This window comes from Sceloporus undulatus, unplaced genomic scaffold (assembly GCF_019175285.1).
Source record: "Sceloporus undulatus isolate JIND9_A2432 ecotype Alabama unplaced genomic scaffold, SceUnd_v1.1 scaffold_15, whole genome shotgun sequence".
NCBI lineage: Eukaryota > Metazoa > Chordata > Lepidosauria > Squamata > Phrynosomatidae > Sceloporus > Sceloporus undulatus.
Window position 1 is genome coordinate 3887706 of NW_024802937.1, and position 17488 is coordinate 3905193.

General features: G+C 40.4%; 1 protein-coding gene across 2 annotated transcripts in view; it reads left to right on the top strand.

Moving 5' to 3' along the window:
- The window catches only part of LOC121917339 (GREB1-like protein), a 135118-nt gene that overhangs the window by 79076 nt on the left and 38554 nt on the right, over positions 1-17488 (top strand). For both annotated transcript variants that reach the window (XM_042443238.1, XM_042443239.1), the window contains 7 exons: positions 136-316; positions 1339-1531; positions 4162-4295; positions 7773-8112; positions 11034-11149; positions 14336-14580; positions 16486-17039. In XM_042443238.1, coding sequence (XP_042299172.1) covers positions 136-316; positions 1339-1531; positions 4162-4295; positions 7773-8112; positions 11034-11149; positions 14336-14580; positions 16486-17039 — 1763 coding nt within the window. The remainder of the gene's footprint in view (positions 1-135; positions 317-1338; positions 1532-4161; positions 4296-7772; positions 8113-11033; positions 11150-14335; positions 14581-16485; positions 17040-17488) is intronic.

The following is a 17488-nucleotide window of genomic DNA, read 5'->3' on the forward strand; positions in this document are numbered from 1 at the left end:
CTGACATTTGTTTGATCTATTCCAAGTTCAGATTCAGAACTGACTTTGTTCTGCTTTCAGCATATTATGTTTTAAAAGATAACTTTAATTTTCTCTATTTTGGAGCAGAAATTCATTACTCATTTCTTTTCTTAGGTGTTCTTGTAGACTTGGGCCTTGAAGAAAATGGAGCAGCTTACCAAAGAGCTGAAAAATATGTGGTGCGGCTAGACAATGAGATTCAAACCAAGTTTGATGTTTTCATGAGACGGGTGAAGCAGAATCCATACACGCTTTTTGTGCTGGTACATGACAATGCCCATGTAGATCTGACAAGGTAATTCCTTCAATTACTATGCTGTTTGTTAAATTGGATGATGAGGATGAACTCTGAAGGATGTTTCTGCAGCATTTCATATACTGTGTGGCAAGAAGTGAACCACATTTGAATCCTTTTGTGGGAGAAAGGCAGGATATAAATCCTTGAAATAAATAAAATAAATAAATCTTTGGAACATGTCTGCCCTAGGTGATATTGCCAAGAAACCTGGTCTTAATATTGCCGTGGGGTTAGCATGGACCCACAGTTAGAAGCTGATAATTATAACTACAGTATTAGGAAACAAGTAAGAGTACAGAAAATGGCAGTGTTTCTTCATGACAAAGATTCTGCTTGTCATGTATTATACAATGTTATGGCATGCATTAAAATATAGAATATTGCAGATAGGAAAGAAAAAACTTCCTGGATCCACTGGTCCACTTTTGTAATCGTTCCTTTTCTGTATTCCACCATGGGTTTCTAGTATCCTACTCCATTCATTTTGTATGATGCATTGTCATCAGTGACTGGTTTGAGATTGTGTCATGCAAAATGTCATGCCAAATCTACATCTCAGAGGTATAAGAAAAACTTGTGAAATGTCATGTTTTGCTTATACCTCTGAAATGTAGATTTGACGTAGACTGATTAGGCATGGACCACACCCCACATTGAGGCATATCAGTTACTCTCTTCTGATTCATACTTTCTAATTTTACTAAGCCTCCTCAACTACTTGAAAAATCCTTGAAATTGAGTGGTATAATATTGATCACCTTCACACCCTTATGGCTTGACACTACAGAGACATTCTCCATATAGTTCATACCAATTGCAGTTTTTAAGCATGTAGAACACAACCAAGGTTTGAATGAAATGTACTTTTATTATTTTGTAGAGATTAGTTGGAGGGGAAGCTTCTAAATATTATGCCCTGATTTTTTGTGGACCAAGTGATTCCTGTAATTTTAATCTTTGAAAAATCTCTGGATTATGGAAAAGAATGTAAAAATTGTATATTTTATCTCTTCTCTTAGTGCCATTTCAAGCTCTCTCTCCCATGGAGAGCCTAGCTATGGATTTGCAGACAGAGTGATAAATTGCAGAGAGGTCCTTGAAGCTTTCAATCTCCTTGTTCTCCAAGTGAGTTCTTTCCCATATGGCCTTCAAACAATTCAGTCCAGAATCAGTTCTGCCAATGAAGTACACTGGATACAATTTGGCAATATGGTAAGAGACTAAATTTTGTAAATACAATGAAGTTCTTGGGAACTGTTTACATGCTCATGTAAGCATCTTTGGCCTTTAACCATAGTGGTGTTACAGAGGAAGGAAATATTTTCTATGCTGATATAATAAAGTCTGTATGCTTTCCTTCAGTAGCCAATCAGTATTTCCTGATCACATTAAAAAAGAACAAAACAGTAAATTTTACAAAACACCCAAATGAATATAAGGACAATATAAAAGGATTCAATCAATAAAAAAATTAAAAGAATTTAAAATTGTAAATGTTAACAGTGTGGAAATGTCTATGAATATATAAAGGTTTTTGCCTGGCACTGCATTAATAGTGAAGGTAATGCCAGAGAAGCTTTCTAGTGGAGCTTATACTCATAGATTAGATGCCCCCACCAAAGGTGTCACAGCTATAGATTAGGTGTTGCTACCCAAAAGACACATGGAGTAGAAATCCTTGTATTCAGCCCAAACTTGGCAAATGGGTCCTTGAACAGTCTAGGGAAATATCCAGTCTTCAGTCTTGTTAGGTTTCTTGAGATCAGTTTCAAATGTTGTGCCTAACGATGTGGACAAGACAGCTGAATCACTCGGTCCCACCACATGTAAGACTGATTACTGGCCATGTTGGCTGATACGGTAAAATAATAGTGGATTAATCAGATGGGTGCAAGGGAAGGTGGCTGTCACATTGAAAGAGGGCAGACTCTCCCCTGAAGAGGACTTCCCTTTCCTATGTATTTGGAATTCTGCTCCATTGTAAAAATCTCCTTTGGGGCAAGGTGCTTTAAGTGTGTGATCACTGGCCAACTTCAGGTGTTCTTCGAGAAAGCAGATTATCTGGACCCACTTCCATCTAGTTTCAGGCCACCATTTGATATTGAAACATACTGAATATTCCTAACAGCCTACTCTAGGTGAAACACAAGGGGTATGCTGCCCTGTTGATTCTCAGTGTCTTTTGATACGATTGACCAAGGTATCCTACTGGACTGGATCTATGAGATGAGAGTAGGAAGCCCTGTTTTGTGGTTGTTTCACTCCTGTCTACGGACTGATTCCAGAGAGTAGCAATGGAATGGGGAGGGGGCAGTGGTGGGAATCTGTTAGATCCATTGTTGTTAACCTGTACATGTCACAGGGTTTCAGTCTATCTCCCATGCTGTTCAATAGCTATATGAAACCACTGGATGAAGTGATTAGGAATTATGGGTTTTGTGGCACCACTATGTTCTACTTCTCCATGTGATCAGATTAGCTAGAACTGTACAGGTGCTGGACTAGTGCATGGATGCTGTAGTGCAGAGGTTGGCAACCTCCGGCCCGTGGGCCGGATGCGGCCCGCGGAGGCCTTTGAGCCGGCCCCTGGCTGCTCCTGCTGCTGCCGCCAGTTGCAGTTTTTCCCCGCTCTGGGCGCCGCCATTTTGGGCAAAAAATGGTGGCAAAGTCTCTCGCAACCTCAGGGAAGGTCGCGTGAGATTTCACCGCCATTTTTCCCCAAAAAATGGCGGCGCCCAGGGCTCCAACGGTGACCGCGGGCCCCTGGGAGGCCAGTTTCCGTCGCAGGGGCCCTCCAGGAGGGCTCCGGCGGTGGCAGCGGGCCCCTGGGAGGCCAGTTGCCGTCGCTGGGGCCCTCTAGAAGGGCTCTGTCGGCGGCAGCGGGCCACTGGGAGGCCCGTTGCCTCCGCTGGGGCCCTCCAGGATGGCTCCGATGGCAGCAGCGGGCCCCTGGGAGGCCAGTTGCCGTCGCTGGGGTACTCCAGGAGGGCTCCACCAGCGGCAGCGGGCCTCTGGCATCAGAGGCCGGCAAAGAAGGGGAGGCCTCCAGCGCTGGCGGTCCCCGCCGGCTCTTTCCCGGCTTCTGACAGGGCCTTGGGCCCTGTCAGGGGCCAGCAAAGAGGAGGTGGCCTGGCCCCTGGGGGGTGGAAGCTCCGCCCCGAGGGTGGTAGCTCCACCCCCAGAGTGGGAGCTCTGCCCCCGGAGGGTGGAAGCTCCGCCCTGGAGGGTGGAGGCTCCACCCCCCGCACGCGGCCCCTCCCCCGGGGGGGGGAGCCCCCCCCCCCCGCCTCCGGCCCCCCAGTTGTCTGAGGGACAGCAACCTGGCCCCCAGCTCAAAAAGGTTGCCTACCCCTGCTGTAGTGGGTTGGATGAGGGCTAATAAATTGAAGATGAATTCTGATAGAATGATAAGTCTATAGATTTGTGGTTTCCAGGGCCAGAACTGGGTAAGTGATATTCCTTGTATGGAGTTAATTCTTCATCAGGAACTACAGGTATATATATGTAGCTTTGGGAGTTTTCCTACATCCATCTCTCTGTTACAGGAGGCCCAGAAGGACTCTGTGATTGGAGACAGCTTTAACTGTCCCACCAGCTATGGTCATTCCTGGGCAGGTATAACCTTGCCATAGCAGTTCATGTTCTGAAAAAAAGTGAGGTTGTGGCTTCATTAGAGCATGTATTTATATAATGAATATGATCAAAAGAGGTTTTTGTAAGATTATAAGACTGGTCATGTTCATTTGAATGGCTGAGGAGAAGAATATGCTATTTTTGAATGTAAAACAAATATAAATCATTTATAACAATTTCTTTGCTTGTGATGTCTCCATTTGGAACAGGAGGAGCTTAGCCAAGATGAGAAGCTTTATTTTGGCTTGAATGAATACAGCAAGTCTCTCCAATGGGGAATTACAAGCCCACTTCTGAGATGTGATGAAACCTTTGAAAAAATGGTGAATACACTCTTAGAGAGGTATATGCTTTTGGAATAGTCTTTAAATGGAGACATGGGTTTGGTTGTGCAGAAGGCTATAAGAAAGGATTAGTCTCAAATATCATATGCATGTATTTGTACTGAAAAAAATTCACTAGTACCATTATTAGATACACTGTTTAACAAAGCACTAAAGTTAGAATTGAAGAATCCATTGTATTCCCCATTGCCATGTATGAATGTGGGAGATGGACAGTGAAGAAAGTGGATAAAGAGGAAATCAACTCATTTGAGATGTGGTGCTGGAGAAGAGTGCTGAGGATACCGTGGAGAGCCAAAAAGACAAGCAAATGGGTCCTTGAACAAATCAGGCCTGAACTCCCCCTGGAAGCCAAGATTATTAATCTAAGGTTGTTGTACTTTGGCCACGCCATGAGAAGGCATAGCTCATTGGAAAAGACAATAATGCTAGGAAATGTGGAAGACAGTAGAAAGAGAGGAAGACTACACACCAGATGGCTAGACTCAATTATGGAAGTCACAGGCCTGAATCTACATGACCCAAGCAGAGCAGTGAAGGATAGTGGTGCTTGGCGATGTCTCATCCACCAGTTGCCATGAGTTGAGGTCAACTGGAGAGTGGTTAACAACAACAACAACAACAAACATGTATTATGAGGGACCACTTGACCTCCTAGACCTAAATCCAATAGTCGACCCTGGTTGAGGTTAGCAGTTCCTCTTAGGCCTTATAGCCTTGCCTAGTCACTGTAGTCTGAATTTAGAAACCCTTTTGATAATATCACATGCTTCTAAGCTTTGTCTTGCAACCTCTTGGAACTGGGATTTTAGCATACTAGTTTTATATAATTCTCTTCCTAAGGATTTAAAGCATGAACAAACAGTACTGAGTTTCTGATGAATGTCAAAAGCTTTGTGCAAAAGATCTTACAGCACCTTTGAGACTGTGTGAAAGAAGTTGTAGTATAAGCTTGCACCTGAGGAAGTAAACCAAGTCTACAAAAGATGCTACAACTTCTTTCAGTCTCAAAGGTGCTGCAAGATCCCTTTGCATACTGATATTCCAGACTAACATAGGCCCAGTACAGATGGGCTTTTTAGCACATAAGGAATACATGCTTGGGTTGCCTCGGGGCATCACTTACAGACGCCTCGCAACACTAGCACATATTCCGTACGTCAAAATGGCGGTGCCCTGTACAAATGGGTGCTGTTATTTTGATGCAATGGATGCTTAGCATCTGCATTTCGTGATGCCATTGTGATGTTGTGAATGCACCATTGGTGCACTGCAGCATCACAATGGCGCCACAAAAATTACCTGCTTTCTGTGGCTTCCTTTTGCAGCGCGAGGAAGCCACACTGTTTGTCCGCTGTAGCTTCCTCACGCAGCAAAACAAGGCATGGGCAGACCACCCTTTTTGGGGCAGTATGTACCCTGCCATAGTAATGTCTCTGAATTCTACCCAATCAGAACCTTTATTATTCATGTTAGCCTTCACAGAGGTATGATTTTAGCTGTGTATATTACAGCCATGTTATTGCATTGATTTATGTCTCATTATTTTATTGTTTTGTTGTTGATATTTTAATTTTGTATACCTCTTAAATAAACCTAGTTAGGATAGCAGTTTAAGTGTAATGTCAACTTTGGACCTCAACTGTTGAATGTAAATCTGAAAAATGTGGGTGGAGTACTGAATTTAAAATTATATTTGAATCCATCCCATTCTTTCAGCAATGGTACCATAAAATAGTTACAAAGGTGTTTATTATAAAAATTACTGCAGCATCTATACAAACATCAATCAAAAAACAGCATTAGTAATAGAATACATAAATTAAAAGCCATTTTAAACAGGTAGGTTTTCAGAGATTTTTTAAAAATTACAGCTGAGGGAGTTGTTTGGTTGTTCCTTGGTATAAGGGTATCCTTTGGTCTCCAACGGGATGTTAACAAACCAACAGTATGATCATAGATGGTCCTTCGTCTACCTGGTCCCCACTAATTTGAGGATGGGTCTGTTAATGTCAAGCAGTCTGATTACTGTATATTCCCTCCAGTATCAAAGTACTTCCAAATATCATTTGCTGGTGAATGTAAGAGAGCCTGTACTATTGCACTTATGTCCTGCTTGTGATTTTTCCATTGCCAATGTAATGGCTGCTTTGATAATAGGTTGCCAGACTAGACAGGCCTCTGGTTTGAGCCAGCATGTCTGTTCTTCCTTCTTCATGTTCTTATTCTTGAAATGTCTTTTTTTAAAAAAAAACCAACTCTAATCTCATAGAAGGAAGACTAAATTAGAATCCTCCATCATGTCTAATTTTCTTTAAGATCTCCTTTTCATTCCTACAGCCCAGTGTAGTACAGTTCTGACACTAATAGAGACTGGCAGAATTTAACTTTTTATCAATGCCTCTGGCAAAACAACATGGGCACTGATAATTTTTCAAGAACAATGTTATTTTATTTACTTACTTGTTTATTTATAAATCAAATGTTTATGTCTAAGATCCTCATCCCACAAAATGAATAACAGTGAAAACATCAATGAGCAATAAACTAAGTCACCAGGTGTGAACTTTGGAAATATTTCTGAACAGAATTCAATATAGATTCTTGATTAAACTAATAAAGTTGGACATGAAGTCTGTAATTATTCACAATGACATCTTTGTTACATCACTCTTCATACATTTAGTATCTGCTTCATATGAGTAGGATCCATGCTGTGAGTAGAATGCATAACGTCAGCCATCTCCCAGAGGAGCAGTTACTGAAACACAGTGTAGCAACAATGTGCAGGCTTCCTTTTCTACTGACAGTTTCATATGTCGTGTTCATTGTTCATTTAACAGTTACAGCTTGTCTGTAGAATGAGATTCTTAATTTGTAGTTTGAGTCACTACGTAAGGAACAGGTTGCTGTCATTCAGTCTTCAAGTGATCTCTTCCACTCTGTCTTTACCCTGGGATGGTACTTGCCTGATTTACATTGCAGTCTCAAACACACTAAGAAATGTGCCCAACTGAATCTAGTGAGATTAGTTTTTGAGTCAATGTGGATTATATTGCAAGATTATAATTATTTGGCCCATTTTCTATTCCTGATAGCTATACAATCTAAGGCTGCTGCCACACTGCAGCATTAATGCAGTTTGACACCAATTTAACTGTCATGGCTCCATCCTTAGGAATCCAGGGATTTATAGTTTGTTGTGGCACCAGAGCTCTCTGACAAAGCAGGCCAAATATCTCAAAAAACTTCAAACCCCATAGCATTGAGCGATGGCAGTTAAAGCAGTGTCAAACTGTATTAATTCTGCAGTGTAGATACAACCTGAGATTGTTTTTTTAAGCACTTTTATCAATTTCCAAGTGATGTGTAATATAAATAAGTCTTTCTTCTTCTTCTTGTTTGGGGTTTAGACCTAATTTCAGACCACCATATTTTACTATGACTGATTAAAACAGAACTATATTCCTTTCAAGGTACCCCAGGCTGCACAGCATGGTGATCCGCTGCTATCTGCTTATTCAGCAGTATCTGGAAGCTTTAATGGCTCTCACCACCATGGCCTCACTCAGGGACCACAGCACACCTGAGATCCTCAGCATCATGGATGATATCATCACCACACCTGGCAAGGATAAGAATGGCCGTGGCCACATGCTAGTTATTAGGATTCCCTCTGTGCAGTTGGCAATGCTGGCAAAAGAGCGGCTGCAAGAAGCACGAGATAAACTAGGCCTGCAGTATCGTTTTGAGATCGTCTTGGGGAACCCGGCATCAGAGCTTACTATTGCCAAGCACTTTGTGAAGAGATTAAAGGTTAGCATAATTCAAAGGCTGTTTTGATTTTGTTTGACTATTATGCAGAACCTGTGTTTTTGAATGCAAGAAAATACCTGGTCCTTTTTTTTTACTCTCTTTACACCACATGGAAAAAATGAAATATAAATATGCAGAAAAGCTACATATAAAAAGTTTTTATTATTTATTTATTTATTTGTATATTTATTTATTTTGCAGAAGTGACTGCAATGGAGGGGTGGCTGTTCAAGGTCTCCTCAGGGACCAATGTGGCTGCATACCTTTCCACAGTTGTCTACCTACAGTTTATTATAACTATCATTCCAATCTCATGAGATTTGCAAACCTAAACTGGCAAAAATCTGGAGTCACACATATACTCTTAGGGTGATTGTATTTTATTTCCTGCATCTGAACTCAGTCTGTGCATACAAGAGTATGATAACATAAGACAGTAATTTCCTATTGGGCAGAAAACTGTGTGCATTAACCCAGTAGCATAATCCAATTTCTATTGTTATCCTTTCTAGTTGAGGTGCAGAACACGAGGCTGTCTTACTGGAAGAAAGAAGTAGATTTCTAATAGAAGAAATAATTTCGATCCCCAGCCCTGAGAAAGGAATTAGTCACAGGTCTCTTCACAGTGGAAACTTCTTAAAATGCAGAACACAATATTGACTCATTGATCTGCTGTTAGGTGTTCAATTTCTGACCTATTTTTTCCCCTCAAAAGAAATGATTCATGATTCACACCATTTGTATGAGTGGGTGAGAGAGCGGGAGAAAATATAACAGAGAGGAGATTGGATAGCTAGGAAAGGAAACTGTCACTGCTAGTTTTTTCTTAAGGTGCACACATATTCAAGAAGAGATTGTTAAGCTCACTATTCTCCATTAGCATCTCTATATGTAGTGAGACTCAGCTTCTTTTTTCTAACAGACATGTCATTGGGTGTTCTGCTTTGCTTGTTGTATGCTTGTTGTAGTTTAAGTATACAGTCTCCTCATCATTCAAAATATGATATGGTTCTTTTCACATGTTTCAATTGCATGTTATAGCAGGAGTGGGCAGTTGTGGTAGACGTGGGGCTAGAACCATCCAAGGGCCACATAGACTGGCAGAAATGGGGGCAGGAACTAGAAATGGCTTTGATTGTTATTAATGTTAAGGAGAGCAGATGGGCATGCAATCTATTCTGTGATCCTTTCACACTACATAGTGCTATGGTTCCACTTTTAATTGCCGTGATCCTGCCCTGTGGAATCCTGAAATTGGAAGTTCAGGGAGAAACATTTAAAATTCTCAGCGAGAGAGGTCTAATGTACCCCTACAATACAAACCACAGGATGCCATAGGAAGGAGCCATGGCAGTTAAAATTGAACCCTAGCACTACATCTGTGTAGTGTGGAAGGGCCTCTGGAAGCTTCCAGAAGAGGCAGTTCACCATTTTCACCCACAAACGGGACAACCTGGAGGTGCTGAGGCTGTAACAATAAATGTGAGACTCCAGTGATATGATACAGAGGTTAGCCTTGAATGAACCATCCTTCTACCTCTGTGAAGATTATCCTTTCCTACTATTTCCCTTCATTTCATGCTACGTACATGGCCATGAACTAGGGCATTTGGGAGCTGTAGTCCCAAAAAGGGGGGGGGATTCTTCCAATTTCTATCATCTGCAGACATTCAAAAGAGGAGCTATCAGGTGGCACCCTAGTAGGAGCCCTGGCGACACAGTGGTTAAATGCTGGTACTGTAGCCACAATGTTGTAAGTTCGATCCTTGAGGAGGACTCCAAGGTCCACTCAGCCTTGCATCCTTCCAAGGTTGCTAAAATGAGTACCCAGCTTGTTGAGGTCAATTGGTTTACAGATTGTCAACTGCTTAGGGGGTGCTAATTCACTGATAAGTGGTATGGAAATGTTGCTATCAGGTGATGCTTTTATATTTCATCTGTAAGAGCTACTTTGTTGTTGTTGTTGTGTGCCTTCAAGGCATTTCTGACTTCTGGCATCCCTATCATGGGGTTTTATTGGAAGATTTCTTCAGAACGGGTTTGCCATAGGCATACTCTGAGGCTGAGAGAGTGTGACTTGGCCATGGTCAGAGCCACTTGGCAGATTTTTAACACTGAAAAGCATTTTGGAATTTTTTTGTATGACCAACAAAAGTTGCATTGTTTCCTTTTTTTCCAGTGACAACAGAAACATATATATTTGCTCAGACATAAGTCTCTGCTTTCAGTGAGGTCTTCTCCCTACTAAATATTTTAGTAAGCGATGGCTCAAAAATATCAGGCTTGCTTTTATTTTTTGTTTTTTTTAAAAGAAAATCCCTTATTTGTCCTGATATTTTAATTTATCTTTGGTTGTATGAAATACTGTGTGAATTTCTTTCCACACTCACACAAACACACAGTTTCTCATATAAAAGGAACTAAAATTAATAGAGTGATTGGTTCTTGTTGCTTTTCTCTAGTTAGTCTTTGCACTGTGAAAAACTGTTATTCATCAAACTTTAAAAAGGATCTCAGTGCATACTTTATTTCCTTATTGTTATTTATTTTTATGTGAAATAACCCTCCCCATTCCTGACAAGTGACAATTTTCTTCTTCATTTATCTTCCCAATATATTACCTTTATTTCCCCATGTCATAGGTATTTATCTAATGCAGGGAGATCTATGAATGTTCCAAAGCCATCCAATCAGTCTGCAGTACTCTCAATTCAAAATAGAATAACATTCTTACTTGACAGGCCTGGATTTTTTTTGAGATTCAAATCTACAAGAGAGAACAAAGACTCTGCAGCTTGTTATTTCCAGGAAACAAATTAACTTGGATACCTGCAAGGGAAGAATGTATGAAAAATAAAGAATGTATGAAAAATAAAACTGAAGAAATGATTCCAAGCTTTCTGGATGTTCTTTTCTCACAGGCATGGAGAGGAAATGAACAGGATGATTGGTTTCCTCATACATACCAAGATTTAGAAGGTCTGCCTTGTATTGTTGTTTTAAGTGGCAAAGACCCACTAGGAGAAACATTTCCCAGGTATGATCTGAGTTAATCCATAGTTCAAGTATTACTTTAGAAACTTCTTAAAATATCTGCATAATCTCACATTTTATTATTATTGTTGTTATTATTATTATTTTAAGCTCCAGTCTGTTAATACTGAGTGGCACATTTATAATTTTCTTCCTAGGTTGAAAAATGATTCATACAAACATTTGTTTTGAAAATTGTTGTTGGTCAAAAAAACAATTTATTCAATTACACAGGTTCTTTTAGACAGCCCTACAGCAGAATAGTGTACAAACTATTCTGTGTACAAACAGGCCTATAAAATAGGAATATGAAAATATAAAAACATTAAATCACTCTCAGTAACAAAACCATGATGGAGATTATGGCACAGGAATTCATGCCAAGATAGACGCAGGTTAGGAGTCTGGAGAATAGGCAGCCCGTAATCCAACCTGGGCTGGGATCTTCCCATTCTTGAAAAGCTGCTGGAGAAGCCTGGGTTGAATATGGGCTGCCTACTGGCCAGGCTTCCAGTTATGTGATAACATCCGTTCCAGCCGTTTACAACCTGCATCTATCCCAGAGTGGATTTTCTGTGCAATAACCTCCAAAGTAAAAAATCAGTGTTAAGCTTCACTGAAACACATTAAATCATCATACAGTTGGGCTTCCATATCCATGAGTTCTGTATCCATGGATTCAAGTATCCATGGTTTGAAAATATTTTTAAAATCTATGAATTCCAAAAAGCAAACCTTGATTTTTCCATTTTATATAAGGGAGGCCATTTAACTATGCCACGGCATATACTGAGACATGAGCACCTACAGATTTAGGTATCCTTGGACAGTCCTGGAATCAAACCTCAGCAAATACCAAGGGCCCACTGTACAACTGATACTACATGTTTAAAAACTGGCAAATAAGTCTTTGTCTTCCAGCAGAATGACATCATCATTGGCACCAGGTGAGTCTCCCTTAAGAAGACGCTAATAGATAGGCATTCCACATTGCTAAGCCTGTTCCAGTTAACCACCTGCCTCATTCCATATGTTTGCAGGATCAGATAGGGATATAATTCTTCCCTAGTTTTCTACTCAAAGGATGTAATGAGTAATGTTAGCAGTTTTATTCCTGATATGAGAAAGTCTTTGAAAACCATTCAGTTCTTGAGGGCTAGTTACAGTTTTGGACTTATTCTGCACAATATTCATGTGTGTTTGTTTTGCACAGAAAACTGCATTTCCTATGAAGGAAACAGCATTTTCTGCACAGGAAATCTTTCTATGCAAAAATATTATTTTGGCACAGAAAAAGCAGTTTCTTGCACAAATAACTGTTGCTTTCTGTGGAAATCAGCAGATTTTGCACAGAATAAGTCCTGAATATTCTCATTAGTCTAGAATTCTTGTCAGGGTTTCTTGACACTCACAAACATATTTTTCATCATTTTTCAGATATTTTCTTATATCCTTCCTACATCTAGCCTCAGATAATGAGAGGAGTGTTTGAGCTGTTGTGATATGAGGTGGCAAAGTAAACATTCCTTAATAATAAAATAGAGATTAACAATCTGTAGAAACTAAGAACTTTTCATGGTAGAAGGGTAGATGCTAAGATGCAAAGATGCTAAGAAAAAATGTTGCTTTAAAGATTTAGAGGGAAAGCAAAGCATGTTGCTCATCGTTTGAGAAGGGTAATCCATGGACCAGTCTTCTCAGCAAGATTGTGCTATCTTTGTTACATCCATTCTCAATGGTTTCCCCCTTCATACGACACAGAAACAAATGAATAGAACTTCACAATTTCCCCATGTCTTTATTTTAAGTGAACAAGTGGCTGTGATCCATCAGCAGACCACCAGCAATCATTCACTTCCTTCTCAGGTTTGAAAAAGGGAGGCTCTCTGTCTTCTGCTGCTGCCACACCAACAGTGTTAATATAGATAATTCATCAAGCCAAGCACAGAAAGGCAGCACAAATAAAGTTGTTGTTGTTGTTGTTGTTGTGTGCCTTCAAGTTGCTTCCCACTTATGGTGACCCTAAGGCAAACCTGTCAAGGGATTTTCTTGGCAAGATTTGTTCAGAGGAGGGTTGTCTTTGCTTTCCTCTGAGGCTGAGAGAGTGTGACTTGCTCAAGGTCCCCCAGTGGATATCCATGGCCAACTGTAGATTCAAACCCTGGTCCAACAGTCAAATGACTAAACCACTCTGGCTCTCCCAAATAGAATTGCTCCCAAGAAACCATAGCAGCTGTCATAATTTTACCCTCATTACCTTTACTGCTAAAGTTGATGGCACTGGTTTCAGAGGATGTTTTCTCTTCATTAAATCTGATGTTAGTTTGTCATTTGTGCTTGTTCTATGATTTTCATATGCAATAAGACTAGGTTTTGCTTGTTCTGTTTCATTTCTTCTACATAGACTCACTCTGTCCCACAGTATCATCTATCAGCCTTCTAATTAAACTTGATAATTTTTCATATTAATGTTGAAAGATCCATTTTTATTGAAATTTTTAGTTCATATTTCTTTTTTTCTGTACAGTTTGCTGATACCCTGCAATGTATACATATAGGTATAAATCAGATTGTTATGCCCAAGTAATTTATGGAATTTATATAAGTGTTGATCTTCCATTTGTCTGTTTGGGACTTAACAATTGGATTTATGTTATAGTGCTTAAATTTCACCCAAACAAGAAATCTACATCTGATACTACCATTGCATCTGAATTCCCCTTTCTTCTACAATTCAGTTACTGGATACATGTGTAGTGATCAAATTCTTCCTACAAAAAATAGACCTGATCTGATTACATTGGTAATTTTTTGCATTGTGATATAACCAAAGCACACATCTGGCAGAGCACACATAATCTGTAAGAAATAATGAGCATGAATTGAGCAAGTGCATCTGTCAGAACAAGGTTTAGAATTTACAAATTGAATAACTGTGCTATTCAGTGCCATTCTAGAATCAAAAATTGATACTCTGGAATGTAAAATCCAGGGGAAATTTTGAATGGGGAGAAACCTGATGAAATAAGACTTGTCAGCAAACTGAGAAACCCATATGGTTGCCTAACTATCCTGTCCAAGTTCCCTTCTCTGGTATGGGTAACTGGTCCTTCTTTTTTCATACCTTCATGGAGAATGGATAACAGAATGAATGCAACTCCCCCTCCCTCCCTATATATTGATTCTCCAGGTCTTTGAAATACTGTGATCTTCGACTGATTGATTCAAGCTATTTAACTCGCACTGCCTTAGAACAAGAAGTAGGACTGGCATGCTGCTATGTTTCAAAGGAAGCAATTCGAGGGCCTATTGTGGCCCTTGACCTTAGTGAGAAGGCGCAGGAGAAGGCCAACGTTGGTGAGAATGATGCTGATGAGCTATCGATTGACTTGGAGAGACCTCACAGTAACAGCAGTGCTGTGACTGGAACTTCAGGTTGGTTGTTTATTTTACCTTTTACTGCTGCCATTGTCAATGAATACCGTTTGTCTTAGATGATGCTAAGTGGTCAGTTTTTAAACAACTTGGACAAAGCAGTGCAAAGCCTTGCAATTTTTGCAAGACAAAAATGAAACATGGGAATGAGATACACCTTTTTGTATCCTTGGGAAGGAGAAAGGAGAAGGTGGTGGAAGTGAGACTTTAAAGTGATCCAGACTGTTGATTTCAAGGTAAGTCAGGAGAGGAGGTGGAAAAAGTGGAAGGGGTACAGCTAGGGATTGGCAAATGGCCATTATGGTGTCCTTTGCCTGTTCAATAGCAGTTGTGTATGAGTAACAGATATATTATTAGCAATGGGCATCTGCCTCTTTATGCAGAAATCCAGAATTGGAAAAGTTAGCCTTGAATGTAGGTGGAAGGATTAAATATCTTTCTAATTTAGTACAATGAAAAATATAATACCATCTGTTTTTTTAAACCTAATTTTTCATCTCCCCCACCGAGGTGGCCTAAGTCTACAATTGCCATCTTTGTAGACTGAAACTCAGAGAGCAATGGTGATTACATCTGTCCATGTCAGAAGACTGTTGCCATAGATGTAGGCTGAGTAGCAAGGTGAAGCTCAGTGGCAAGCCTGCCATTCTAGTCTTTCATTGCCTCCAGAGGAAGAATACTGGAACAAGAGTGTTGTAGAAACTATGACTGAAGAGACCCAGATTCATATACTTAATCATTCATGACATAGATTGGATGACCATGGGATAGTCATACTGTTGCTGTCTAACTTTCCTCTTAAAATGGGGGTGGCAGGGGGAACTGTGCACACTGCCTTTAACTTCATGGAGGAAAGGAATGATAAATATAAATAACAAATGAAATGATTTAGTAATTTTCATTTTATAGTAGATTCTGCAGGTTATTTTGCAAAATGCACCCCCCCCCCCCGCACCAGCTTTTGGGTTTCATTGCTTCCTGGAGAGGAACCCTGTTTTTGTAAATAGGTGCATCAAAGTCTTTCAAGATGTATGTGTTCTTGTCGTAATGCTACACAGAAGAAGAGAGCTCCATGTAAAGTGTTCCCTGCTGTGTATCTCTTAGGACTCATGCTTTAATCCTTTAAGTGTGATTGGGAGAAGGTTGTCTTTCAAACTCTCCTTAACCGCAAAATCTAGGTAGAGTTAATCCTTGTTATGACTGGTGCTAGCTGTGGGCAGGAAAGGATCATGTGAATCTTGCATGATCCTTTAACTATTGTTAAAAAATTGCAAGTACATTGGCCCTAAAAGGTAGAGAAAAAGTAGGAGAAGATGGTGTGAGGGAGGCAGTGCCACCTTTGGGCTTGGCAGCCTTATGCTTCCCTAGCTTTCTGGCCCATATCTTGCTTGCTTCATACCTTTGATTTATATTCCACCTTTCCCCCAATATGGCAACCAAAGCAGCTTTCAATATAAATTAAAAATATTTAAAACAGTACATGCTAAAAAGTTTACTCTGTTATTCATTAAATGGTACAGCAGAAAATCTGTCTGCCTGTCTGCCTCTGTATTTAGCCACTAGCCTTTTCATCTCCTGGGTATTAGAGCTTGCCAGAGTCCCATAGTGTGAACTGAACAATATTATTTGTGGTATTGTGTTCTAAATATTCTAGGGTGGAAACTGAGTGACTATACTCTGTACTGTAGTTTATTACGATATTGTTCAGCTTTTCTTTTCTTAGGAGGAACCCTGGTGGTGCAGTGGTTACATACTGGCACTGCAGCCACAACATTGTAAGTTCGATCCTAGAGGAGCTTGTTGGGGGCAATTGGCTTACACATTGTAAACTGCTTAGGGAGAGCTAGTTCACTGATAAGCAGAATAGAAATATACTTGCTATTGCTAATTATTCTTTTATTTTAGGTTCTGTAGCAGAAAATGGTGTGAGCTCTTCCAGTGCCACAGACAAATCTCAGAAGCCACCATCATCCCTAAACTTCCAGAATGTTGCCAATAGCTCAGTCAATGAAGCCTTTGCTGCTGGGGAGACTTTGAAACAAGAATGTGACTCTCTAGGCAACCAGATAGCAAGCAGTACCACTTCAAAATTGTCAGCAGCATCCTCTTCTGTCAGTCAGACATTCCGGTGGTCTAGCCAAACTATGAAGGAACACAACGCCTTGCGTGTGGCCTTACCCCGTATTGTGATTTTGTCTAAAGCTGCCTACTGCCTCCTGGGCCCACAGAAAAGTGGGCACCCGCCTTTCTCTTCTTCCCTCTTGCCTCATGCCGATGTGTCTTGGGTAAGCTCTTTGCGGCCTGTGCTGCACAAGGACATGAGCAGTGAAGAGCAGTCATTGTACTATAGGCAGTGGACTGCAGCACGGCAACACCATGCAGACTACAGTAATCACAATGAAACCACTGGCATCAGAAGCTTTCATCCGCGACGGCTACTTCTGACAGGACCTCCACAGGTAAATGGAAAGAGTAGTTTGGCTCTGCTAGTAAAGAAAGTGGGCCAAAATGGTTAGAAACTCAGGCCTGGGTTTAGGATATAAAAATTCATGCTAAAATAGTTACTGGAAGAACTGAGATACTTTGAAGTATTTTCTTCCATACATTCATTTTTATCTGTTTGTCTAATTCTGCTAATTACCTCACAGAATGCCTTGGAAAGAGTTCAAAACTGCAGGTAGACTTAGTAGTGCATTATTGCATGATTTTCCATGCCCATCTGTACATTACTCTAATTCTGCTGTCCACTGGAAGCCAATGCATGATGAAGCCACATGATACCTGCATGATTTCCAGAGTGTTGACTCCTGGTTGACCAGCACATGTACAGCAGCCCTGTTTATAAATAATCATGTTGCTTCTGCTTACTTCCTATTGTGGCATATTTGGTTTCAAATGTGTTTCCAGT